We start from the raw sequence: 27,798 nt of genomic DNA on the forward strand, positions 1-27,798 counted from the left end.
CCTCTGAGTACCAGTGTTATCGCCTTCTTGCGCATAGGCTCCTCTCAGCCCCTCCCGCTCCCGCCTTCCCCGCACTCGGCTCCCCCGCCCCCGCCCCCGCCGCTCTCGCTCGCCCGCACACTCTCTCTCCGTCGCTGTCTCCTTCAGGCAGATTTATGGTCAACCCAGGGCCTTTCATTGGCCGAGCGCTGACAGGACTTGATTTAACGCCACCTCTCATTGGCTGAGCTTGACAGGCCGATTTACGAGTCGCTCTACCATTGGCCAAACTGCCTCGGCCCTGATTTACGGCTCAGTGACTGCGGGGAAGGGGGGCGCCGCCGGGGAGTGAGATGCCCCTCCCCTCGCCCCCGCTTCCGCCCGCGCTCCCCCTTTTCTCCTTTCTCTCCCGCCCTCCAGGCCCCGCGCTCCCTCTACCTGCGCCTCAAGCCTCCTCCCCCTTCCCTTTCACCCGGCGGGAGGGGAACTTGGGGGTCGGAGCGGGTAGACGCGGGCGGAGGAGTCTGAGGGGGGAGTGGGGGGAGAGGATACTGCGCTGAAGCGCAGAGGGGAAACTGAGGAGGCCAAAGGGGTGATTTAAAAAAAAAAAAAAGGAAGGCTGAGGAGCACAGACTGAGGGAGGGAAAAAGGAGGTGAGGGGAGGGGAGGAAGGAGGTTGGAAAGGAAGGGCACTGAAGGCGGCAAATGGCTGAGGGGGACTGAGAGGGACTTTTCCAGCAGCACTGCCCAGACTGAATAAGACGGAAAATGTGCTCTTCAGACAATGAAAGGGCGAGGATGAGAGGAGCAGAGACGTAGAGACAAGCTCAGGAGAGAGGCGAGAGAGGAGCAGGACAGGACTAGGAGGCCATCGCCAAGAGAGGGAGGGAGATGAGCACCGATGGAGAAGACGGCGCCAAGGGTTTTATTTGTGGGGGGGGGGGGGCAGTGAGAAAAGCCTCCCCCCAGGGTGACTACTGAGGGAGACACCATCCCTCCCCTTGGAGCCCCGGGCGCTGGCCGGGACGGCGGCGCCTCCTGCCCGAGACGGTCCGCTTCCCCAGGGTCGCAGTGGGCTCCCGGTTCCCGCGCACCGCGCCCCTCCCCCGTGCCCATCTCCCCAGTCAAATTTATGAGCTCGGGGCTGGCCTTCAGGATTAGGAATGCGTATTTATGCTTCTTTGAGAGAGGGGTTTGGAAGGCGATAAATAAGGGGCTGGGGGTGCCGTTGGGAGCCCCTATTTTTAGCAAGGCCACCTTCCCCAGGCACCCACCCAGCATCTCCCTCTCGCTCCTGAGCCAGAGCAGGGGGCCCTGAGGGCGGTGGAGAATGAGTTTCACAGATCGGGCAGGGGGTTGACTCCTGGAGAGCCCCTCGGAGGACCACAGATCTTTGCAGCAGAAAGGATGGAAGGCAGATGGGAGAGGAACTTTCCAAGCATCCGGCATTCACATAGCCCCTGGAGTGCAGTTACAGCATTTCTGCAGAAGATAGAGAGAAATCGGGAGAAGCCAGTTTCCCCTCTGCTGCCCTGAGCTCCGTTGCTGAGGAATAGAAAAATGGCCAGGAAATGCAGAGGCAGGTTTCTTTGGCAAGTCACCTCCCGCACAGGGAGAAAGATTTGAACCCCCCCCCCCCCACACACACACACATCGCAGCCTGGGTCCCTGGGAAAGGAGGCTGGGAATGGGGGGCTGGGGCATCTCCTAGGAGCCTCAACCCCCAACCGGTCCACCCCCACCGCTGGCGGGGAATGAAAACACCCGGCCCCAGGGCCTCCAGGAAATGAGGGAGGAAAGAGGATCTGCCCAGGGATCCACGTGCCTTCTCCAGCACTCGGCTCCAACAGCCATGTGCTGTGACCCCCAGCCCAGGCAGAGGGCTTGCTCTGGGCTTGGGTAGGTAGTGCACAAAAATGGGGTCCCTGATATAAGGGGAGGGGGGGGCTAAAGAGAACAGAGAGAGCTAGGGAGGAGCTCTTCCCCCCAAAGCACACACAAGCGCCAGGCTGTGCTGCTTCGAGCGGGAGAAGGGAAGGAGAGAAGGGTCTAGACTGGCCCTTTAAGAGCCACTTAGGGTCAGAAAGCCTGGGCTACAGAAAGGGGAAGGAGCTGATGTCAGAAGACGGATGGGCAGCAAGATGGGGATTGATGCTAATGGGGGAGTTAAAGCTAAGTACCCAGACACTCAGAGGGCAGAACTGCAGATCTGTCTTCCTTATGCTCGCCACCCCCTCCCCAAACCATGGCTGTAAATCTGCCTTCTCAATTGGGGGGAGGGGGAGTAGGGAAAAAATGAGAATCTTTTCTTTTTTCCTATTTTATCCTTACCCTGCGCCACCCCTCCCCCCACTTCTTTTGTGCTCTCTCAGTCTCTTCCCCCCAATTTATAACCCCTTCCCAATGAAACTTCCAAATTTTGGCTTTCCGTCAGGACCGGAAGGAATGGTCCCAGCTTGCGAAGCATTTAGAAGGAAACCACAGAAGTCTCCCTTACCAGGCCCGGATGGGAACGGGTTGGTGGGACTGTGGTGAGACTGGTAGGCTGGAAGCTCTCGTCACCTCAGTTTCTCTTCCCTCCACCCCCTTCTCCGTTGGAGGGAACTCTGGCAGCTTCCTCCCAGGACAGGAGGGTGAAGGCAAGAAGCAGGGCATTGGGTGCTAGGAGCTGAGAGGGGTGTGAGAGCTTCAGAGTTGGGTTTGTGGAGGCTTCTGATACACGGAGCTGTTGGAGGGGCAGGTGGGCCTCCAAGGACAGCTAGGAGAGCTACAGGAGCTGTCCGCCGGAAGATAGATGGTCTGGTTTCTCGGAAACTCCTGGATCATACCGTTCCTTCCCTCTCTGCGCACACGCCCTGCCTGCTGAGTAGAGAAAATTTCAGGCCAATCGCCTATTTACTGTAAAGGCAGGGTCCAGCGACTCCTCATACCTCCTCAGGAGGCAGGTGGGGGATCTCAGGAAGGAAGGCTGCCTCAGAGGGACTGGAGCTAGTAACCCTTTTCTTCCAGGTGAGAACCTATCTCCCATCTTTCTGGACCGAGAATCGCCTTTCTCTCTCTCTACTGGTAATCAGGGCCTGTTCTTGAGAGAAGTTCCTCTATTTTAGAGGAAGTCCCTCTCCATCTCATCTGTTGCAGTGCTAAACCTGAACTCTTCTAGTCTTGGAAATTATCGTTTTCTGATTGCTCCCTGGTTTCCAAATCCTCCTCAGTATCCGTAAGAGAATAACCCTAAGACATCGATCTCCTCCCAGGTTTTCCTTCAGAGGCCTAAAATCATCTGGAGGCCATCCTCTCTCTGTTTCCTAAGTTTCCAGGGACAGGGAAGAGAACAAGGTTGGAATGGGAAAAGGTGGGGGTTGTTAGCAAGAGCCATTGGAACCCAGGCTTCCAGCCTCCCGGCATCTGGTGAAGCACTCCCTCCCAGCCCAGGAGGTCAGCCACTGCCCTCGCCCTGGTCTCTGGCTGCTTCTCTATCCCGGTGATAAATCCTGTCTTTGTCTCCCCTCCAACCTGGGCCCCAGCCAGCTAGGGGTAAGAGGCTGGGGGGAGGGTCACTGAGGAGGAGGGAGAGCTACAAGGAGTGGGAGGAGAAGATGGACAGGAGCAGCTGGTGAGCAGGCATGGGGGTGGGCAGTGAGGGGATGGGGCCTCTTGATTCTATAGATTCTGACTGCACATTCCAGCAGGTCTGCATTCCAAGTGAGAAAGCCAGGATTCCTGAGATGTGGAAATACCTTGGGAATGGCCCCTGGAGCATCAGGAATGCTGGGAAATGAGGGGTTGGTGTGGGGTGCCTCAAGGAGGGAGACTCCTGAAACAAATGAGAATGAGGATATTGTGGGAATCATCCCTCTGCCCACCACCAACCCCTGTACACACGTGCAGTGCGTGCATGCACATAGATGGACAGACAGACACCAGTGTGCGCACACACACAGATTTATGGCCCATCAGAAGGAGGGAGCGAGCCCAGGAGAGCCAGCCTGACCCATACCAGCCCTCCCCAGCTGCCTTCTCTAGCTGTGACTTTCCCGTCCTTCTCTCTCCATTCTTTTTCTTTTTCTCTGCTCCCAGTCTCGCTGCTCTCTTTGTTTCTCTCACTCTCCCAGCTTGTTATGCTGGCTTTCTGCTAACTCTTAGCCTCTGCCCCTCTGCCTCCCAGTCACTTTTTCACTCTCACTGTGTTTCTCTTTGGATCTTCCTATCCTTCTCCTACTTCACTGGACTTTCCATCTGTCCTGTGTCTGCCCTCTTAGGCCCAGCCATTCCCCTACCTCAGTGCCACCCCAGAGACCTCTGGCCCAGGGGGACAGTCGGATTTCAAGGAGGGATGGGGAAGAGAAAAGAGGCTCTGAATGAGTCCCTGCCTTGGTGGGCAGTCTGGGATCATATTGTGTTATGATATGGGATGAAAGTGGGAGTGGGGGAGCAGGTGACCAAGATAGCTCAACTAAGGGAGAAGGGGTGAAATGAGAGGGAAGAGAGATTTATAAAGACACAAGAGAGGAAAAGGACTAAGAGTCCCCTTTAAGTGTGTGTTTTAGGTCTAGAGAGGAGGAGCTGAGGGGCATCTACTGAGTCATATTGAGACACAGGTCCAGAGACAAGATCTGGAAACCAGCCAGAGAAACAAAGATATGATGTCTACCAGGCAGCCACAATTCTGAGCTCCCTTGCCTACCTGGGCAGATCTGAGACCTCTTTCTCCTCTGCAGTGTTGGAGTGCTGGTTCCCTCCCCACTCACCTCCTCCTCCCTGACCGCCTCCCCCCCCACCAGTGAGAATGACATCAGCTCTGGCTGCCACTGTCCTCAGCCCTGCTGATGTACTCTCCCATGGGTGAAACAGGCCAGTCACCTCCGCCCCACCCGTTCGTTCTCCAGGCCAGGAGCTGGGGCTTACACAGCCGGGTCCTCAGAGTGGGAGTGGGAGGAGGCAGTACCAGAAAAGCCTCTGCAGGACTTGGTGGAAAAGAGGGGGAGGGGCATGGGTACCAGGGGGAGGAAGAGGAACTGGAGGGGGCACTTGAGGAAGAGGGGCTGTGGCACTAAATCACCCTGTGGGGGGGCTCTCTCTGCCTGAGCTCAGTGGGGTGGGGAAAGGATAGACACTTGGGGAGCGGGGAGAGAAGAATGAGGAATCGCCACATCTGGCAGGCAGGTGTCTGGCACTGTTCAGGCTGCAGTCACTTTCCCAGCCAAAGAGGAGGAAGGGGGCGAGGGGAGGAGGGGCTTCCCAGGATCCCCTGGGGAAGAGGGAGAGGCTCATAAACACAGACAAGAGGCCCCAAATCAGACAGAAAGGGACCAAAGGAGGGAGATAATCAGACCCTGCTCCCCAGTCTCTGCTTAGTCAGTGCTGGGGATGATTTGCTCATAGTCTTGAAAGAAAATTGTTGGCCAGAGGACTGGGTAGGTCAGGGAACCAGAGTTCCATTCCTAGTGGGAAACAGAAAGCAGGAAAAGTTCAAACCAGGCCAGGCTGGGAAAACAAGCTCTGAAAAATTTCCAATTTGAGAACTGGATAGAACTCCATTCTCCACACTATCAGTGATCAGCACCTACCGATTCTCACACTGACATGCCCCCTGCCAGGGGCAATGCTGAGTGATGAGCAGGAAGAACAGGAGGGTGATGCTCTTCCCCACTGCGGACAGGCAGACACGTACCTAGCCCTCATCCAGCCCCTATATCCCAATTTTCAATGCAGGACTGCAGGGATGGCATTTCCAAGCATTTTTCTATCTGCTGAGGGGGACCCCAAGCATAGTGCCCATAGCTGCTCAGCTTAATCGCCAGGTTCTCACGGAAGAGCAGGCAAGACTGGACAACGCTAGGTTTCATGTCTTGACGCTGGAGAGGCTCTTCCACTCGTTACCTTCTTTCCCTCACACTTTCCTATCTGAGGTCCTAAATGCAGTTTCTCCTGCTGAATTCTGGAATTGCAGGCCCATTTTATGAGCAGTAGAGGTGACCGAGAAGGAGACCCTGCAAACAGCAGTGCAGAGGAGACTTCCCCACACTTTCCCCTCCTTAAAATCCTGCAGAGGAAGGGGGAAAGAAAACCAAAGCATTCTCTTGTCGCCGCGGCAACCATAAAACCCCCAGCTAAATCCATCTTGTGAGCTCACTGCCCCATTAAGATGCAGGGCCAGGCTCTGCGCCAGCCCAGCCACATTCATTTGTGAGAATAAAGGTGGAGGAGGGGGAGGGGAGCAGGCTCTGGAGGGACGGGGAAATGGCGAGAAGAGGTTATTTACACCACCGTCCTGACCTTCTGGAGCAGCACTGGCTCCGATAAATAACCCGCTCAGCGCCATTTCAGAGCAGGAGTGGGAGGTGCAGGAAGGGAGCAGGGTCTGGAGGAGAGCCCCCACGCAGGTGCGCGTCTCTGGGTTACTAATGGCTGAGGCGGGAGCAGGCAGCTGGCTTTGGGGGTTGGGGGGGTGGGAGTGGAGGAGAACTGTTCCCTGGGACTCCCACTGAGAAAATACCATCTCACCCCACCCCTGGCGCCAATTTCCAGGCAAGGGGACTGAGAGATGCCAAGGAGGCAAACAGGCCAGTAAATTAGGGATGGCAGCGATGGTGGGGGAGAATGCTGGGGAGTCTCTGAGGTAAGAGGGAAGAAATATTATAAGATGGGGAGTGAAGGGGAATGCTAGAGGAATAGGAGCAGCTGCCAAAAAGAGAGGAAGAGAAACAGAAACATCACACAAAGGCAGTTTGGAAAAAGAAATCTGTTTTATTCCACTTCGCACAGAGCAGTATATGAAGGTGGCTATCCCCTGACTCCAGACATCTCTTACACAAAAATGCCCCCTCAAATATGCCCAGTTGTGCACCCACTTCAGTCTTGGAGAAATAGCAGTTAGTGGGTGAGGCAGAACCCTAAGTCTCAGGAAGAAGGTTTTTTGAGACATTTTCCTGGGAAGTTTTGGGTCAAGAGGAAAGATTAGACTCAAGAGTGGGTATTCCATCCTCCATCTCCATGGGGAAATCCACATCCTGAAGGTTTTCTGAAGAAAGGTATCTCTCTCGCAGCGACCTAGAGAGGGAGAGCCCAGACCTACTGCCTGGATATAAGGCTGAGGCGGAGAGAGGATAGGGTTAAGCGGCAGAGACTGCAGGCCCAAGGCAGGGGAGTGAAAAGCATGTGGGGGAGCAAACAGGACTGAGAGCCCAGAGGCCCAAGTCATAAATTCCACCCCCTCCCTAGTTCTGAGCAGAAACTCTTCCTCCCAAGACTAGAATAGAGTTTTAGTTCAGGGACTGGCTTTCCTCCAGGGTACAGAGAGGACAAGCCAGGCAAACATCCCAGGGGAGTGAAGGTAGAGTTAAGGTATGGGACCAAGAAATGGACACTCCCACAGTGAACACACAGACCACAGCAGTTTTGAAGCTATAAGCCAGAATCAGGGTAAAGAATGCAGCTGTGACTGAAATACAGAATTTTATAAGCCCTATCCAGTAAAATTTAAATAACTTCTTCCACTCTGTCCCCTGCCTTTGAGCTGTTCCAATCTTTTTTCCAAGACTGGAGGATGGGGCAGTAAGAAGGAATGGGAGAAAATGCTGAGGCTAGAAGGGGGGCGGTGGCTGAGACTAGATATACCTATCCCCACCCCACCCCCACTCATTCTATAGAAAAGAATTCTCACTCTCCCTCCCCTTGCTGGACATATGGACTGTTGGGATGAAGGCTGGATAAAACTAAAGGGAGATAAACACTCAGCACATTCTTTCTCCTGCTTTGATCTGACGTGTAGCTGCAGCAAAGGGCACAGAAGTGAAGAAGAAAATAAGTGGGATAGGAGGACATGGGAACATAATCCAGTCTAGAAAGGAAGAGGTGCTTCCCCTGCCCTGCATCCACATCTCCTGGGAGCTTAATTCCCAGAACTGCAGAGAGAGAGAGAGAGAGAGAGAGAGAGAGAGAGAGAGAGAGAGAGAGAGAGAGAGAGAGAGAGAGAGAGAGAAGCGCCTAGGGTTTGGGGGCAGCAACCACAGACAGGATGGTGATTTAAGGATCCCTTGTGATCCCCGAGATGATCCTGAGAGCATCAGTTGGGGGACTGGATGAGAAGTCACGGCAGACATGTGGATTTTTTGAGGGGGTGAGGAGCCAGGAACAGTGGGGTCTTCACCGAAGAAGTGACCACTTGATCTGTTCTTTGGCTGACTGCAGCACCTGCAGGGACAAGGGCAGCATTGAGGGGCTTGCTGGGGGAGAGGGTGGGGATGGGGATGGGGGCTTTCTTTGCCCTCACTTGCCTTCCCTGTCCTTAGAAGAATGGCAAGTAGAAAATCCCCAAAGGTAGAAGAATGGGAAGAAGCTCTCTAAGACCCTAGAAGATTGTCAGTTTGGGAAATGGCAAAAAATTTCAAATCCATTAGGAGGATGAAGAGAGAAGAGGTATACCTGGGAGGAAAGAAAAAAACTGGGGGTTACTGGGCATATGTTCAAAGGGTTGTATGTGTGTTACCACACCCAGATGGACTTCTTAGTGAGAATTCCAAATGGCTAGAAAACCGAATCTCTCCCTTGCTCCCCCCATCAGGTAGACAAATCTATTTGCAAAGTAGCAGGATGGATCTGTAAAACCTGCATATTCTAGAATATGCATTTCCAACTTAGCCCTCATTTGAATAATAAGAGAGAGAGATTGTGTGTGTGTACACACACCGACCATCTGCTTAAGGCAAGCCTCTGCTGAGGAATCAATCACTGAATGAAGCATCCGGCAGGGGGGGTTTGAAGGGTACACGCCAAGGCTGATAGCCACTGCTCACAGGAAACAGGTGGAAGTTGGGGTGGGGGAGGAGAATTTGGCTGTATGAATCCCAATTCTCTAGAATAAGAGGGAGTCCAGGAAGATGCGCCTTCAATCTTTACTTTCATTCAGACTTTGTGGAATGCTATGCTAGCCTCTTTAGTGATCCAGTCCAGTGGAAGAAAGGAAAAGTCATACCTGAGACACGGTCTGCTCTGTGAGGGGGACATCTTCACCCTACAACACAGAGGAAACAGCACTGCGTGTGAGAGAAAGCTGGAGCAAGACCCGATTGACATTTGGTAGTGGGCAAGGAAGAGATGGTCCTTTAAACTGAAGCAAAGGGCAGATACCTTAAATTTCTCAGTCCTTCCTAGGGACTAGTACAGTCACGATTTTACTTGGCCAGAGGGCCTGTGAGCAAAAAATGGTTATTTCCTCCATCCTCTATTTTAAGGCAGGAGGACTTCTTAAAAGATTTATTCAATTCCAAGTAATCAGCAGGTTATGTGATCCACAACTTAGGAGGACCTGATTCCCTAGTCAGAGAAGACCTTCCCTGAATATCAATATCACTAAGGAAAGGATGAGGGGGAGCCAGGGATAGTTTAATGGATCCTGCAAGGCCCGATGGGTAACGACAGCATGTTAATTTGAAGAAATAAACTGCTGCAACAGCAGCCTGAGAAGGGGAAGGAGGGAGTTGGTAGGGGGGCCCCTCTCTCTTGCCACATAGAGACATATGTTAGAGGAGAAGATTAAACTATGCAAATGGAGCCCTCGGCAGTTAAGGGAAAGATTTCCCATTACCCAGCACTGTCAGCCTTCACTCTGTGGAGGTCAGAGATGGGACATTCTGTGAACGGGGAGATTTGCTTTGCTCAGACATCTCTGCACCCCCACAATTTGCTGGTGGACTCTCTCAGCACCCATCATTATCTCCCCAGCAGACCTGGAGCCTTCTATGGTTAACTCAGACACCCCTTTCTGCTATCACTAGCACCAAAGGGGACTGAGGTTCTAGCAAATAAGTACTTCCTGATGAAGAGATGTTATCCTCATTTTATAAGACCTTAAAAGACAAGGAAGACTCTCTTCAAATGACTGTGAACCATCCCCAAAGGAAGAATAAACCAACTTCAGGTTCCTTTATAGTTTCAGGACCAGCAATATTAAAATATCTTTATTTCATCATTGATTCAATGAGTATGTATTAAATGTGCGCTCTATGCAAAGACCATATGAGGTGCTAGATACTAGGTTAGGGGCAGAAATAACATTCCTCTGCTTCCCTTCTTTGGGACAGTGAGAATTTGAAAAAGCAGAAGACTGTATATATTCTACAAGCCCAGACCCTTAGATACACTCAGCAAATCTGGCCCTGGAAAGTGAGTAGAGGAGGAATATAGAGGAACACTCCTGCTTACCCTTAATGCCACCCGGTGTACCACTTGCTGGGGATCGCTCTCTAGGATCACCCTACAAAGACAGAGAGACCATCATTCACTCTCTCCTGAAGGACCAACTCATTGTGGAGATACTTTGGCCACTCAGCCCACTTGCCTTAGGATAGGGCAGTTACCCCCCGCCCCCTACACACACACACACACACACACACACACACACACCCTAGATCCAGGGAGGTCCAGGCAAGTCAGAGAACTCACCCTCCATCTACGATTTCATCCACTGCCAAGAAGAGCCCCTCCATGTTCTCCAGCAGAGCTCGCTTCTCTACATTTTTCCTGAGTCCCCAAGAAAAAAGAACAACGAGCCCATGTGTGAAAGGAAATCCTAGGACATTGTCCTAGTTGGGATCCTACACTAGACCAATAAATGTCTCCACCAACCACACAAAGAAATAAGGTAAATAAGAACCTTTTAGCTAATCCACTCTAAACCCCTTCCTACTCTTGTTTGCTGAGAAAGGATCAGTAATGTCAGGAAAGAGATTCAAAAAATACAGTTAATTTCTGACTATTCAAGGGTTGATTATCCGGAGCTATTGTTTCTTTCCTACCTGCCATGATGCTGCTCATGACATAGCTCATAAATGCTGACATCGGTGGGTGGAAAAAAGGAAATAAAGAGCTAAAACTCAATCTAGTGGTGGCAGGAGGTGGGGAGGGGTTGAGTGCAAACTCTATTTGCACTCAAGCTCTGACAAACCTTCTAAGCCTCTCTCTGCTGCTTTTCCTCCCCCCCCGCCCCATGCTCCCCCCCACAGCTCTGCTCAGGTCTTGAAAAGAAGCCCAACAAGGGGGTTGGGAACAGTCAGGGCACACAGCATCCACCAGCCTCAGATCCGGTGGTTAGTGCTTGTGGCCAGTCACATCCGTCAGTTTGACTCTTTCACTAGATTACCCGAAATGAAGTCTTTCATTCACCTGGCTAAGAAATAAATCATCCCCTTCCTGAGGAAATCTGAGCCATTCACCCTGCTGATTTTGTGAGGCTGAGAATGCCTGCTGTTCTGCTCCGGATGGCTGTCTGTGCTGGGTTCACTTGGGAGCTGCTGGGGGAATGAAATTCAGAGCCCTTATATTTTCAGGAAGAGTATCTTACGTCTACTGCCCATCTCCATGGGGAACAGAGGACTGGTGGAGTGATGGGAGGGAGGAGAGGGTAACTGGCACATTCTTCCTGTTCTACAGAAGGGAAAAAACTAAGGGCTAAAGTGAAAAATTGGGAGCGCTGACTCCATTCCCCAGGTACTGAGATGTTTTATCTGAGACATTTCCCTATGGTTGCCCCTTTCCGATCTCTAATGTAAAGAATGAAGTCCAGGAGAGCATTTTGAGGGTGCTTAGAACTCTGGCAGAGCCACTGGGGAACAGAGTAGTCACAGAGGGGAAGACTCTGCTCCCTTCCAATCCCCTTTTTCTTAGGAGAATTATTCCAGAGGGACATACTCTCCATTCATCCAGTCTTCCCCATCAGTGTGAGTTACCCTGAAATAATAAGCCCAACTTCTGAAGGTAAATCAGCTCTCTGGAGCCTCTGCTGATTCCCCACAAATCCCTGGGCCTGAAGAATAGTTACTTTCTCTCCCAAACACATGTCAAGAATGGACTGCTCACCTCAGCATCTGGCTCAATGAGTCAAAGAGGCAGTTCAGAACAGCCATGAGCATCAGCTGTTGGGAGACAGAAGAAGCAGAAGGATAAGGTTTGAGACTGAAAGCTGCTACTTGAAAATAAAACCCTCAAATTGGTTAAGCATCAAAAGACACAGGCTTTCACAAGGATCAAAAGCATAAGGTGGAAGTGAGAGCAAAACAGAAAGAGGACCTGTGGTTTCTCCCAGAAATAAATTCTGCCACATGATCTTACAATTTGATGTCTCTCTTTGACCAGACTGTTTAAATAGAACTTTCCTGTCATAATCCTCTACATCAAGCATGTCAAACTCGAAACCCACTGGCCATGAGTTTGACATGCTTGCTCTGCATGTATTTACCAACTATATATGTTATCTGATATCTTAGAGAAATCATTAACCAAGCAATATCTGAGATCAGAAAGTTGGTCAAAAGAGCATGGGCTTTGAAGTCAGACAGATCTGGGATTAAATTCCAGCTGAGCCATTTTCTAGATGTGTAACCTTGGAAAATTAGGTTGAACCACATGAAACTGCCACTTTTGTAGTTCAACAGTAGTTAAATATTAGTAATTTCATATGGTTCTTCATGTACAAAACAAGGGCACCAATGCCTACAACTCAAAGAAGTGCTGTAAGGTTTCAATAACAATGTACTTTACAAAGTACTTATAGCAACAAGAGCTCAGTAAGAGTTGGTTCTCTCAAACTTCTAATTTTGCCTCAAATTATGTGCTTATTTTTACTTATCTATTCTCCTTCCTAGAACTTGTTACCTGAGGTAGTTTTTCCTGAGCAGAGGAAGCAGGTTAGGACTACACCCAATCTTCTCAAGTGTACAAGTCTCAAGTCTCAAGGACTACACCCATTCAGAATGTATAGCTTCAACATGACCCAAAATGTTGGCTAACTGATCCAAAATCAAGTCAGGTATGGAATCTTTATAGGAGGAGCAAGCATCCCCCCAACCTTGACCATATCTCAGAAATCCATCTTAAAAGACATTATCCATCCAGCCCAGCTGGTTTGGCTCAGTGGTTGAGCATCAACCCATGAAACAAAAGGTTACTGGTTTGATTCCCGGGTTGCAGGCTTACTCCCCAGTAAGGGGTGTGCGGGAGGCAGCCAATGGTTCTCTCTCATCATTGATGTTTCTATCTCTCTCTCCCTCTCCCTTCCTCTCTGAAATCAATTTTTAAAAATTATTTTAGCCCTAGCCAGTTTGGCTCAGTGGATAGAGCATCGACCTGCGAACTGAAAGGTCCCAGGTTCGATTCGGTCAAGGGCACATGCCAGGGTTGTGGGCTCGATCCCCAATGGGGGGCGTGCAGGAGGCAGCCGATCAATGATTCTCTCTCATCATTGATGTTTCTATCTCTCTCCCCCTCTTCTTTCCTCTCTGAAATCAATAAAAATATATTTAAAAAATTATTTTAAAAAACCAACACATCTCCTACATGTGTTGGGAAAAAGATCTGGGAAAACTCCTATTCTAGGTTGATTCGTTGGCGAAGCCAGCAGGAATCTCTAAAAACTTCATTATCCCAGCCAGAAGGCAGAGGGATGTGGTACTCCTTAAGGCCCAGAAGCAGTAACTATGTCCTGCCTGTGGTTTAGGAAGTAGGATCAGAGATAGCAAAGGGGTGGGGATTCTCACCTCATTTTCATAGGAGCTGCCAATCACATAGAAATAGAGATCAATACTGCTTTTGTAGACTACTGTTAGGCCTTCCAAGAGGGCGATTTCACCTGGGGGGAAAAGATGGAAACAGTAGGTGGCCTGAGACAAGAAAGTGGGACAGAAGGAATTACCATGAACTCCTGGTATCCAATTGTTTTGGGCTGAGATAATGCAGGTCGAATGACCCCCAAAGTTGATCTGCTTTTTATTTATAGGTGGTAGCAGAAGGGAAGTATAAATTTGGGGAAGTCTACCAGTAAATGTATCTTCTCCTCTAACCCCTCCCCCACTACTCTCATTTCCCTCCTTGTATAAGAGACAGGATACTAGTCGATCCTTCGGAGGTGAAAATGCAGAGCGGTCACCTTTACAGACTTCCATTTACCTGCCCTAATGGATGCGGTACAATAAGCAGAGCTGCAGTTAAATTTGTCAAGTGAGGCTCATAAATCCAGAGACTAGACAGGTAGCTAACAGCCAACCTTCCAGCACGGTATTCCCGCGTGAGGTACACTCACCTCCCCATTACATTTCTGAAGAGTTTATTATATGAGGGGAGGAGGAAAAAAGAGAAAAAGGAGGCAGAGTCATTTTATCCTTTCTCCGCAGTCCTGCTGCCACCCCCTTCCCACCATGGTTCCCCCAACACAGGGAGTAGTGAAAAGGAAAATGACCTACTGTCAGTCCGATGAGTCTTGTTGAAAATGTTCTTCTCAAAGGCCTTCTGCTCCTTGACACTGGGGTAGGTGTCGTCATAGTACTGGCCAGAGGGAAAGGAGAAGGGTTGGGTCATTAGAGCTGAGCCCAGAATGATTAGTGATTGTGTTTTGCCCTGGATCTTGGATTTCTCTCTTTCAAGGCATGGGGTAAGGGAGAAATACTGACATAAAAAAGGAAGAACTGCTCTAGCCGGTGTTGCTCAGTGGATAGAGCTTGTGGACTGAAGGGTCCCAGCTCGATCCCCAGCGGGGGTGTGTAGGAGGCAGCTGATCAATGATTCTCTCTCATCATTGATGTTTCTATCTCTTTCTCCCTCTCCCTTCCTCTCTGAAAGCAATAAAAATATATATTAAAAAAAGAAGAAGAAGGAAGAACTACAGAGGCAGGGAATGGGCAGCAAGTAATCAGATACAAAAATAATTTTTTAAGGACCCTGCTCCAAACAACCTCACCTTACATTTCTAAGACTGTAAGGGCAGAGGCCTACCAGTCCTATGATGAGGTTCTGCCCCTCTCTGTTTTCTAGGAGAGCAATCCTGAGGCCACTCTCTTCAAGTGCTTCCCAGAAGCTACCCCAGGTCAGGGAGCAGTGCTAGAGAACACAAACGGCCCTAAAAGCACAGACTGTATGAAGCTGAGGAATAGGGAAAGGCTACAAAAATCTCCTCTAAAGAAAGGCAACCCCTACCCTATGTGCTCTCATAGCTTAGCTTTCTTGTCTGCAAACTGAAAGAAGCAGGAGGCAATCTAGCACATTGCTGAGCCCACTCCCAAGCTCTCCCTGGCAAGGAGGCGGAGATGCGGGCTGCTAAATCGCTCTGCTCTTTAGGGGCTAATCCGTCGCAGTCAGCTGAAGACCTATGACAGGTCTGGCATTTAGTAACTGGATAACTGTTTCAAAAGGTGTCCTGCATAGTTACATCCAATTACAGGGAGGAACAGCTGGTGAATTCTAAACTAATCTCTACCTGCTGATTGATTTATGCTATGCTTGCCCGGAGTTAATACACCAGGGACAGAAAAAATGTCTACAGGAGGGGGGAGAACATAGAGGAGAGCAGAGGGGTGTCCTTTCTCTTCTTTTTAATAGATCCAAAGTTAGAAATATCACAATGGGAAAGCCAGGAGGCAACAAGCTTGGTGGTAACTGCAGGCCTAGGGCTGGAACGCTAGAACTACAAGAAATTTCCCTGGAAAAATCCAGGCAGGTGAAAAGTAGAAGGGAAAGGGACTGGAGTGATGGGCATGGGCAGGCTACTTCTCACATCTAGACACTGCTTTGTTCAGAAACCAAGGTTGCAAAGTTCTTCACCGCTCAGATGCTGATAACAACGGAGGTCAAAGTCTGAGGCTAGCGAGCAGAGAAACAGGGCAACTAAGGGACAGAAGCAGTTTAGGTTTTATCTGGAGTAGACATGGAAAAGATGGAAGAATTTTAAAAATTACAGTATCAAGGAATATCAGTTAATAGGGACAGTCCCAAGATTCAAATCTCAGAGTAAGTCTTTGTCTTGCTCCTGAACTAATTTGAAAGGGAATCTTACCTTGGCAAACAGTCGATCTCCATCATTGTCCAGAATCAGGATGGCTTTGACAGTATACAGGGAGGGTTCCTGAAGAGATAGGAACATACCTTCAGTCCTGAAGGCTCCTGACACCACTGGCAAACCAGATACCTTCTCCTAGTCCCACTGGGTACCTCTGTGTGTCTCCTATCCCAACCTGATTAGATACTGACATTTCCCACTGAGCATGACCAAGTGGTGAATGAAGTGAATTGAGAGAGGGGGCATTTTAACAAAGGACTCCAAAGCAGCATCAGATAAAGTTTCTCTGAGCCAGACCTACAGAGTGCTTAATCAAGGTAGGTCATGCTGTTATTTCCAAATATTATGCTACACTTGTTTCCAAATTACCCTCCCTCACAGGTGAGTATGGAATGTGACCAGATTAATTAATAGGCACTGCACAAGGCTATTTGAAAACAGGGCCGAATGCCCTGATGTACTTGGAAGTTTCCGCAGTCCCAATGCAGTAGCAATGCAGAGGCATAAAGCAAGCCTTCCCTAAACACCCACACACCGAACAGAGGGAAATGTCAGCGCACGAACACACACACACACACACACACAACTCTGAATGCAGCCCAGTGAGTCATCCATCTCCCAAGACCTCCCCTATGATCCCAATTCTTCTGCTATACTCAGACCACCACCACTTAACTTGCCAGGACAAAAACTAATCTGAATTCTGGGGAAGTTAAGAAGCAATGAGAAGAGGATCCGTCTAAGAGGATCCAGTCCACTCTGGGGACTGGAGATAAAGAGCAGGAGGGGGTGTTTCTTCACTACCAAGAATCAAACTTGGAGTACACGGGCTCTCATAAAGAAATCACAGCCTCAACCTCAATGGTCTCACCAAAACTCAAATAACTGCAAAGCGTGTCACTTTGCTAAAAGCTCCTCTACTCTTGCAACTTCTAAAGAACCTGCTAACCAGGAGAGGAAGAAAGAGAATGGAGGGAAGGCAGTGATATGTGTATAGGTGTTTACAGGCTCACACTCCTTGACTTTCTAATCAATATTACTTAACCACTGATATCTGTCCCCTGTGCAGTAAGACAAGGCTGTTGCTTTGCTATCTCCCTTTCCTGGCTTACTTAGGAAAACCACAGTCCTCAAAGGGGCCAAATACACTCCCCAAGCATGTGTTTAACAAAGACCCAAGAGAGAGGAGGAAAGAATCACTGCCAAGGACCCAGAAACTGCGTCTATAAAGGTAAACTGTCCCATGAGGCTCCAGGAGGTTTATGGTTCCCTGCAATGAACCACCCCTAGCTCAGGGAGTTAAGAATGAGGAAAGGCAACCCAGTCTTTTAACAGCAAGGTGAAGAGTATAAGCTTTCCCCACTTCAATTTTTGAGGATAGGAATTTCTGTGTTTTGTTCAAGTGTCCAAAACAATGCCTGACCCATACTAAACTCTCAATATTTTTTGAATGATTATGAGACTAAAGTTTCAGAATAAAGTAAAAAATTTTTGATGTAGTATACATCTAGGGGATCCTCTTATAATTATACTTCCAGATATAGGTAGCTTATCTAGTGTGGCCATTTTGGGAGATATTACTACCAACTTATCTCTCCTCTGATAAGTAGTCCTTAAAGATGCCCACCCTATATAGATTACTCTGGAAAATGAGGCACGAAGAACTCCTCTGTCAACCAAAGGAACTCTGTGTTTAGCAGAGGGAAGACTCTAGATTCTCATTTAATAGGTCAGAAATGCCAAAACCGGTTTGGCTCAGTGGATAGAGCGTCGGCTTGCGGACTGAAAGGTCCCAGGTTCGATTCCGGTCAAGGGCATGTACCTGGGTTGCGGGCACATCCCCAGTGGGAGATGTGCAGGAGGCAGCTGATCGATGTTTCTCTCTCATCGATGTTTCTAACTCTCTATCTCTCTCCCTTCCTCTCTGTAAAAAATCAATAAAATATATTTAAAAAAAAAATAGGTCAGAAATAAAAGCAGTTTCCTAATTCCCCACAGAAAGATCTTCCCAAAAAGCAGGCTCAGTTCTATAGCAACGTGGATCCTCAATTCACCAAAAGAGACACCATTGGGAATCGGTTTCCTTAAGAGAGGAAAAGAAGTCCACAAGGAGGGAAATTTAGAAGAAATATTTTCCCCTACAATCTTTTCCCTGGAAATGTTTGGCTCTGTTCCTCCATCTGCATTCACAGCAACCCTAGAGAGCTTCCTAATGGTCTAAACTGGGCATTGAGCTGGCATAGGTAACCAGTTCTTGCAGCCATAGAGTCTGGCATCCCTAGAAAGAATGGGATCCCAAAGAAAAGAAAAACCCTTATGGCCACCTGCCAACTAGGAGAGTCAGACAATGTCCTTTGTGGCCAACCAAGTGTGAGCACCTAAAACAGCCTGCAGAAAAAGAGAAACAGATTTCTGGCTCTTTTCATGAGTTTTTTTAGAAGATGCTATCAAGGAAACCCCCAAATAAAAATACTGGATCTTCCTGGGAAAGATAAAAGACAGGCAAAGGAAGTCAAGGAGAAGACCAGATAGGACTTATTTTACAGCTCTGAAAGGGGTAAGAAGGCACGAGAGAAGAGGCTGGTCATTTCAAACTTCCAAAGGACTAACAACACGAAATCAGGCTGAGAATTTAGGCAAGAGCTTAAATGCTGCTTTAATTCTCTATTCTGCTACAGCTGGAGCCAGCAGCTTCTCCTTTACTTCTCCTGCCACCTCCTGACTGCAGCTGGTTACACTTCAGCCCGGGGCCTTTACATCTCAGGAGTAGGGAGGGCCAGGAATTCCTCTCACACCATAAAACCAGCCAGTTTAAAGGCCCCAAAAGCCATTACTGATAATGTAATTTCACTTTCAAGTTTTAGCAAAGGGCAAGTTTATAAATAACACCCAGCTACTGAGAAATGGGCTTCCTCAACAATGGACTAGGCTTGACCTTGTAACACATTAAATGCTGATTATTGAGAAAGACCCTACAAGCTTAGGACCATGTTCAAGGGATTTAAAAGGTCTATTCTTCCCTCCCACGCCCAAATGGGTAGCTGCTAGAAAGCTTTCGAGACAAAGTTCTGTGATGCACTGACTTTCAGAGAGCCACAGCCTAAGTGTATAACAGAACTTCACCTCAAATGCTAATGGTGCCTGGAAATGATGTGTAGGCAGATTAATTTGTAGTAGGAGGTTGGGTGGCTCAGATAGATTTTTATGTTGCTTTTTATTACCAAGAAAAACCGAGACTGGAAAAAAAAAAAGAAAAGAAAAACCGAGACTGGATTCCTCAGGAGAGCTAAAACAACACTGAGCAAGCAAACAGCCTGGTGCAAAAGAGACTTGGATCTCAATAAGGGGATTCTGAAGCCAGATGGGGGGAAAAATCAACATCTCCCAGTATTCCCCCTCTCAGCACAAAGGACTAGAGGGGAAGAGTCATTCCTAGTGCTGCCCCCTGTGGGCCTTCCGATGACCTGCAGTTTCCTAAGGATTATAATCATTAGCAAAAGTATTTTAAAAAGGCAGCTCTGTACAAGAGCTATTTGTGTGTCTTGTAAGCCAAACTAGGAGAGATGGACTCTGGAAAAAGCACTACATTGCCCTGGCCAGAGTTGCTCAGTGGTTGAGCTTCGACCCATGAACCAGGAGATCACGGTTCAATTCCCGGTCAGGGCATATGCCTGGATTGCAGGCTTCATCGCCAGTGTCGGGTGTGCAAGAGGCAGCCGATTAATGATTCTTTCTCATCATTGATGTTTCTGTCTCTCTCCCTCTCCCTTCCTCTCTCTGAAATCAATTAAACATATAAAAATATATTTATTGTGTTCTTTATTTTTAAAAATGCACTAAAGTGTGTTCACAATGTACATAGTAAAAGAACACTTTGGGGTAAGGTCATAGATGTGCCGTCAGAAGATGACTGGGGGAGTGTTTGGAGCAGGCAGACAGGCTATTTGGGGGCTCTAATTACTTTACTTGATTCACTTGGAGGAGGGGGACCAAGAAGCCTTGGAGAAGTCAGAGGATGCTGTACACGAGCTGAACGGGCACAAGAATCTGGCTGAGATTCCTAGAAAGTTCTTCATTCCCCACTTATAAAGAAATCGTTATGGTCATGCCAAAAAGTAGTACTCTGGCTTGGTAGCAGATCTTTATCAACTAGAAACAAGATGCTCTTCCTTCAATCCTATTTATAAAGTAAAGCCAAGACAGTAAACACTAGAAGGAGAAATTCCTAGATACCAATCCCAGCTCTACATGGCCTAAGCAGGTATTTGCTCCCTGACTCTGTGCCGACTTCTTGAAAATGAAAAGCTCCCCTGGGGTTGAGGGCTCCAATCTGCCAGCCACAAGCCTAGAGACTTGAAATGAAAAGAATTAGGTGAATGCTTTGACAGGGAAGAGCAGTTTTCATATACTACCCAAGGGTTCCTTAGATTCAAGAAGCACAGCTCAGGAAAGAATGCTCAGGAGCCACAGGTACCACAGAACTGGATGACACAAGACCAAATATTGGTTATACAGGACACTGAGCATGTCATGGGAAGGAAGAACTGACAGCAGAAGAGATACCTGGAAAGAATCTTCCTGTCTGAAAATAGATACAAAACGTGAATGCCCAGTTACCAAGAATTCTGACACTACATTAGGAGAAAATGTCTCTAAACTCCAAAGAAATCCTTGTATTATAGTCTGGATCCGCCATCCATTACATCACGTTCTACATTTCTCTAGGACTCAGCTTCCTCACTGGAGAAATGAGAGGCCTGAGCTAGATCAGTTCATGTTAATACCTTTTTTGAAGTAGAGCAGACCCCTCTGATAAGCTTATGGAATTTCTGGACCTTGTTACCAGGAAAATACACATCCACAAATTGTTATGATTTGAAGGAGTTCATCGACCTAAGTTTAGAATTAAATGAAATTCTCTCTGAATAAGAAGGTGTGGGGAGGGAATGGAAAAAGAGGGAAATGAGTGATACGTTGATAAATCACTCCTTTTCCTCTGCCTGGCACCAGTTAATGACTTCAATAAATATGTGTATGGCCGCCTGGCCAAACATGGCTCAGTGGTTGAGCATCTACCTATGAACCAGGTCACAGTCCAATTCCCAGTCAGGGCACATGCCTGGGTTTCTGGCTTAACCCCCAGTAGGGGGGGGGGGGGGTGCAGGAGGCAGCCGACCAATGATTCTCTCTCATCATTGATGTTTCTATTGCTCTCTCCCTCTCCCTTCCTCTCTGAAATCAATAAAAAAATATATATTTTTAAAAACACAAAAAAAGATATGTGTGTGACCTTCATAAATTAATCAATGATTTATAAAACTAACACAGCCAGCAAGGGGAGCAAAGATCAGCACCACACCCTGCAGCTTTTGAAGACTAAATTTGGCTGCTCTGAGGCAGGCAGGACAAGGATAACCAAGCTGTTCCTGTATTAAAACTCAGAAAGCCAGTCTGCTAGAGAATTTTATGCCCAGAGGCCACACAGTCCCTAATTCTTAAACTATTATGGAAGTGAAACAATTACAGCAATGTGGGACAAAGTAAGCAGTACTTACTAGGAAGAGAAATGAATTGAACCAGCAGAAATCAGAGTACTCTCCACCTGAGGCTTGGGGGCCACATTAGAACATTCTGCTTTCCCAGTTTGGTAATTCAGGAGCCCTCATTTAAATATCACTCAGCAAAGGGAAAAATCAAGTGGGGATAGATCCATTTCTGATGAGTCCTTGATCATGATCGGTATCCTAATTTATTCCCAACTCTCCCCTCCCCTCCATCTGCTCCTGAAAACAAAAAGCTGGTCTTTTTTTTTTTTAAATATGGAGTACTTCATGAATTTGTGTGTCACCCTTGTGCAGGGGCCGTGCAAGTAATCTCTGTATCATTCCGATTTTAGTCTATGGGCTGTTGAAGTGAGCACCAACAAGCTAGTCTTAAAAAGACTGAATTGATAGCCTCTGTTCATCTTTCAATCTATTTGCTCCCCCAAATCGACCCTGGAGGCAGAATTGCTAGCCTCTCCCTTAGTTTCGGTCTTCTTCTAAAAACTACACAAGAGAAAAGGAGGGAGAAAATTGGTAAACAAAGCTTTCCAGGCCAACTGGCTATAAATGGGGATTATCTGCCTTGATAATGGGAAAGTTAAAAAGTCAAATAAGGCCGAAACCGGTTTGGCTCAGTGGATAGAGCGTCGGCCTGTGGACTGAAAGGTCCCAGGTTCGATTCTGGTCAAGGGCATGTACCTGGGTTGCGGCACATCCCCAGTGGGAGATGTGCAGGAGGCAGCTGATCGATGTTTCTCTCTCATCGATGTTTCTAACTCTCTATCTCTCTCCCTTCCTCTCTGTAAAAAATCAATAAAATATATTTAAAAAAAAAAAAAAAAAAAGTCAAATAAGGCCCAGCCTTGGTGGCTCAGTGGTTGAGCATCGACCTATGAACCAGGAGGTCACAGTTTGACTCCTGGTCAGGGCACATGCCCAGGTTGTGGGCTCGATTCCCAGTGAGGTGTGTGCAGGAGGCAGCCGATCAATGATTCTCTCTCATCATTGATGTTTTATCTCTCTCTCCATCTCCCTTCCTCTCTGAAATCAATAAAAATATATTTTTTTAAAAAACAGTCAAATAAGACCTAGGCTTCATCTGCAGCACGCAAGATTTCCTTGAAAGATTTCCTGAAGAGATGTGGTCGAACACCAGAAGAGGTGACCAGGCTAGGGAATCTAAAGACCAGAGAACTCTGATCTGGGAGAAAGCCTATTCTGTGCAGAATCAGGAGAGGCAGAAAGTGGGTGGGCCCTTGCCAGTAGGGGCATCTTAAAATGTTCATGGACTGAACCTCCCAATCCATCTTCATCGGCTGCCCATGGGCACTCTGCCTTTGTCTTTCTAATTGCTCTAACATAGATGGGTAGTTGGGCACTGGTTCTTTATTCCTGTTCTATCCTTTATTTGCTTCTTTAGTTCCCCTTTCCATAACTAGTTTGCTTGTCAATATTCTGTCAAGTCATGTTGGTGGAGTAAAGTAAAAAACAGTAGCAAGTATCCAGATGAGAAAGACTTTAAATCTGCCACTATGCTCCTTCAAATATTTGGATAATTGCATTCATCCTCTACCTCCCAGGGAAGACCTGGCTTCTCAAGGGTCTGGCTCTCTTCACGTGGGCACCCCTCCTCCTCTTTTGACCGTGACAGCTCTCCTAGACCTTTGATGTAATTTATACCTTGCCAGGGACCAACTCTTTCCCACCACTATGAAGGAGAGGGAAAAAATATATATAAATACGTCGGAAATCTATAACGAGGTCTTCTTGGAGGGCAAGACATGGGGAGAGTTAGAAGCAGCGTCAATTGCTCTTTAGGGGTTTTAGTTCAAGCCGAGGTCTGCTTCCAGCAATCAACCATTAAAACAAGCCGGCCAGAGCAACAGCACAGTTTATTCTGATCATTTAATTTGAAGTGTCAATAAATTAAACTTCAATCAATTAAACTAGGTGTGCAATAACCCAGATGGACACCCCGACACCAACATAATCACAATAAAAATTTTTATGGCTGCCAGGGACCTCACCGGGGGCAGTGCTGGCACTGCTCGCGCCCTAGCTGAGAAATATATCTCCACAGTGCAGGAACGAGATTGTTTCTCCTAACGAAATGGAGGGGCCAGGCACCAGCAAGGACACAGCTGGGAGAGGGGCACAGGGGACTGCCAGGAAGGAGATGGGAGTGCTTTGGGGGCTTAATGTAATTGATACCTTTGCCCAGAGCAGGAGGAGGGGACATTTAGGCCAAGTACCTCTACTGTTAGTGCCAAAGGAATTTCACAAAAGCCCCATTAAGATGATTCAGGGAGCGAAGGCCACAGAGCAATATCAACCTTTAAGACTCACTGATGTATTCTGCATAGTTTCCTCCTCCATATGTGCATACTCTTGTGCACTTTGGATGCCCTGGTGTTTGAATGAGGTTTACAATTCGGGATTTGGTAATTTTTTTTAGGACAAAAAAGTTATTAAGGGGAGAGAAAAAGATTCAAACAAGAAGTCTGGTCCATAAAGCACTGGAAAAGTACTCTGAAAGTGAATCCAAAGAGGACTGAGAAATGAAATATATGAAGGAAGATTTAAGGATCTAGTCTGCTAGAATAATTCGTTTTGAGAAAAAAGGTAAACCAAGGAAGGAAGGAGATTAGCCTTATCTTTAAGATTCCATAGGTTATTAAAGGAGAATGGTGACCTGAAGGGATCCCTCTCCATTCACAAGGAAGGGATAACCAGCAGAAAACAGCAGGAGAGCCCTAACCAGTTTGGCTCAGTCGATAGAGCGTCGGCCTGAGGACTGAAGGGTCCCAGGTTCGATTCCGGTCAGGGGCATGTACCTTGGTTGTGGGCACATACCCAGTAGGGGGTGTGCAGGAGGCAGCTGATCGATGTTTCTCTCTCATTGATGTTTCTAACTCTCTGTCCCTCTCCATTCCTCTCTGTAAAAAATCAATAAAATATATTTTTTTAAAAAAAGAAAGAAAACAGCAGGAGAGAGAAAGCTAAGTCCACAGATGAAGGCTGGGAGCATCATTACTAAGTACTAGGAACAGAAGGCAATGAAATGTTGTTTCCTTAGAGACTACAAGGAGACCTGAGAAAGATTAGATGAATGTGCTTGAGAGCTAGGGCTGGATTATTTAATTAAAGAAAGAAAAGTGCCCTGGCCAGTTTGGCTCAGTGGATAGAGCGTCGGCCTGCAGACTGAGGAGTCCCAGGTTCGATTCCGGTCAAGGGCATGTGCCTTGGTTGTAGGCTCCCCCTCGGCCCGGGCCCTGGGCCCTGGTCGGGGCTCATGCAGGAGGCAACCAATCGATGTGTTTCTCCCACATCAATGTCTCTCTCTGTCTCTCCCTCTCTCTTCCACGCTCTAAAAGATCAATGGAAAAATATCCTCTGGCGAGGATTAACAAACAAGAAAATTTTAAAAAATTAAAACAAAACGAAACAAAAAGAAATGTGACCCATTGTAAAATCCTTAAATGAAGAGAACCTAGTGATATTTAGATATACTCATAATCAGATCAAATTTCAACTGATGGTTCTTCTTGATCTCCTCTAGCTTACCCTTCCTTTCTTCTCAATATTCTACAGGTATGTGCTTGCAGAGGTGAGGATAGAATAGCTTTGATCAGATTTCTGAAGAGGTTCAGCCAAACCAGGTAATAAAAATGTGAAAGGAGCCCAGCTAACATGGCTCAGTGATTGAGCACTGACCTATGGACCAGGAGTTCCGTGTTCGATTCCTGGTTGGCCCACATGCCTGGGTTTCAGGCTCGATCCCCAATAAGGGGCTTGCAGGAGACAGCCTAACGAAGCTTCTCTCTCACATTGATGTTTCTCTCTAAAAATCAATAAAAAATAATTTTTTAAGTGAAAGGAGGAAGCGTAAAGGAACTTTAGAAGTTGTCTCCCTTTCTAAGGAGTGGCTTGTTAAATACTATGCAGTTACAGTAAACTCTTTAGTTCAGAAGAAAGCTAAGTTCAGATCCAAGGATTCTTCATATTTTTCATAATGAAAATGGTGACCTAAGAATCAGGAGCTACTGCTGAGTAGACAGAAGAGGGGAAGAGAATAAAAGGAGCAATGAGGAAGGGTGATTCTGAATCAGATGGAGCTAAATTTTGTAGGCCAGTATGTGAGGGTAGTGAGAAGAGAATTAAAAACTTAGGCAATATCACCTAAATCCCAACAAGCGTTCCTCATCTGAACCACTGAATGCTGAAAATTATTTCCATGACTATTTTCTCACTTCTCTGAAGCACGTTACAGAACTAGTACCATTGTGATAAAGAGAAGTTGATTCATTACATACAATGCCTCAGGTTATTAGGGCTTAATTTTCTCCAGGAACTCCAATTGAGAAGGGCTAGAATGGTGAGAAAGGTATATAAATTATTCATTGGGAGCCCAAAATACATTGAAATTGTAAAGAGAAAAAAAAAGGTTGGAAAGAATTGACACAGATAAAGGAAAATACTAGTTTAATATCCTAAGAACTCTGGAGATCAGCCCAAGAATTGATACCAGTTGGTACTTTACATAACTGATGGTCAAAGTACAATTTTGTATATTGAAGAGGTGGAAGCTGATGATGAGGTAATGTTAGAGAATTATTCTGGGATTGGGAATCAAAATCTAATCTAGTTTTGACACTGTACTTATTTGAGCAAGCCCTTTTCCCTATACATTGGTTTCTCCTAACCCCACTATATAGGTTCATCATGACAGAGAATCAGTAGGGGTTTGGTTTTGTTTTTATATTTTTATTGATTTCAGAGAGGAAGGGAGAGGGAGAGATGGAAACATCAATGATGAGACTCACTGACTGGCTGCCTCCTGCACGCCCCCGACTGGGAATGCAGTGGCAACCTGGGCATGTGATGTGCCCTGACTGGGAATCGAACTGTGACCTCCTGGTTCATAGGTCGACACTCAACCACTCAGCCACACCAGCTGGGAAAATCAGTACGGTTTCTAAAGCAAAGTACAGGGGTGGGGTACCTGACCAGGTTATCAGGGATCTGTGAATGGGGCATCTTAGGTAATAAATATAAGAAAGAAGCAGGTTGAAATCTGCTTCACTGAGGAAGCAGAGACAGAACTGAGGTAAGAGAAAATGTAAGAGATTTTACATATCAGTCCTTCAACTGACCATTACACACAGCTCCCCAAGTATCATCTCCCTCACTCATTTACCTATAAACAGGCTCCCTTCTAAACACATGTAGGAAAGTCTAAAAATTTCTAAGAGCTTCCCAAGAAACCAATTCCCTGGAACTTATCCCACATCTGTTAACTGGTAACAGTGATGAACTGCTTGGGACAGACAATAGCTCATTAAAAACTACTCAGATTAAAAAAATACAAACTACTCAAATGTTAAGCTTTTTACCTAGACTTGACCAATTATCTCTATCTTTGCTACTTTGAAAAAGGTAACTGAAACTGTTATTCTCTTTTACCTGACGAAGATCTGAATGTGTACATGTATTAGAGCTGAAGGAAAGAAAAAAAGACAAGAAAAAGGCCTAGAGCTCAATTCAATTGAGGAAGGAGCTGGGAGCTAAATTCCCATACACACCTCCAAATTGTGAAACAGATGGGGCACTTTTGAGAGAAATTCTCTGGTCCAATTTTAAAAGAAGAGGTAATCGTGTTTTATTTGTTTGAACAAGCATAAAAGAGCATGTGGACACACACCCCTTTAACCACCAAGATTTCCCTGCCTATAACCTAAGAGAGAGTTAGCATCCCAGATCCTACAGGAATAATTCCCCAAGTTTAAATGGGCAGGAAAAGGGAGAGCAGAATAAGGAGTCTGGAAAAACGTCCCACAAGCCACGCTAACTCCACCAGGTATTCCCGAACTTTGATGGAAGACTGATTCTTTAGCATGACAAGTCTATCTAAAGTGGATTAACAGGAAACCGAAGTAAAGAGAAAACAGTTTTCGAAGGAATGTGAAAGGCAATTATCAAAGGAGTGTCAGATTGTGACAACTCACAGAAGAAGCCTGCACTCTATTCTTACAATTCGGGGCGAGTTTGGAGATTGGGGAAACTCAAATCAGGATATCACCCACCAGGCTCAGAATCGGGGAAACCTGAAAGACCCCAATTCAGTTCCTTCATGAACCTTTGCGTCCTCAGGACTCCCTGTGCTTCCTGCAACTTTCCACCAACTCTACCTTCTCCCCGGCAGAGCTTCCCACTTTAAACCGAGGCTTTAGCTCCTGCTCTAGGCCACACGCTATTCAGGGGCTGGCCGCGCCTTCGGCCCCCGAGGGTTACCCGGAACTCCCCTTTCTAACCCTTCCCAATCAGGCTGAACCCCGACTCCCGGCCCCTCTGGACACCGCAGCATCTCAGCTGCCCCGGCTCCTACCAAGATCAGCGCCTCCATCTTGCCCCGCAGCTGGTGCCGACGTGGAGCCGCAAAAAACAACGCCGCCG

The 27,798-nt window shown here is 47.3% G+C and overlaps 1 protein-coding gene across 5 annotated transcripts; it reads right to left on the reverse strand.

Moving 5' to 3' along the window:
* Positions 1-882: 882 nt before the first annotated feature.
* Positions 883-27,798, reverse strand: COPZ1 (COPI coat complex subunit zeta 1). Of its 5 annotated transcripts, XM_081084338.1 has the most exons (10): positions 27,731-27,798; positions 15,800-15,868; positions 14,214-14,295; positions 13,512-13,603; positions 11,836-11,891; positions 10,423-10,500; positions 10,183-10,234; positions 8,954-8,992; positions 3,717-3,793; positions 883-1,461 (listed from the first exon to the last, which is right to left on the reverse strand). In XM_081084338.1, the coding sequence occupies exons 1-10, from the start codon at positions 27,746-27,748 to the stop codon at positions 1,317-1,319; spliced, it is 708 nt and encodes a 235-aa protein (XP_080940464.1). In that variant the 5' UTR covers positions 27,749-27,798; the 3' UTR covers positions 883-1,316. The 5 variants fall into 5 exon arrangements, with proteins under 5 accessions (XP_080940464.1, XP_080940465.1, XP_080940467.1 ...); XM_081084341.1 differs by lacking the exon at positions 3,717-3,793 and having other exon boundaries at positions 1,311-1,461; positions 27,731-27,768; XM_081084340.1 differs by lacking the exons at positions 883-1,461; positions 3,717-3,793 and adding an exon at positions 6,704-8,172 and having other exon boundaries at positions 27,731-27,771.

This window comes from Myotis nattereri (genome assembly GCF_964212035.1).
Source record: "Myotis nattereri genome assembly, chromosome: 2".
NCBI classification, from domain to species: domain Eukaryota; kingdom Metazoa; phylum Chordata; class Mammalia; order Chiroptera; family Vespertilionidae; genus Myotis; species Myotis nattereri.

Bases quoted from the DNA above. Each gene is read 5' to 3' on its own strand.
- COPZ1 (XM_081084338.1), bottom strand. The intron at 13,604-14,213 runs GTAGGTCATTTT...TTTTCCCCCCAG, and splicing joins CAAGACTCATCGGACTGACA to GTGAAATCGCCCTCTTGGAA. The intron at 8,993-10,182 runs GTAAGCAGGAGT...TCTGTGTTGTAG, and splicing joins TACACCGGGTGGCATTAAGG to GGTGAAGATGTCCCCCTCAC.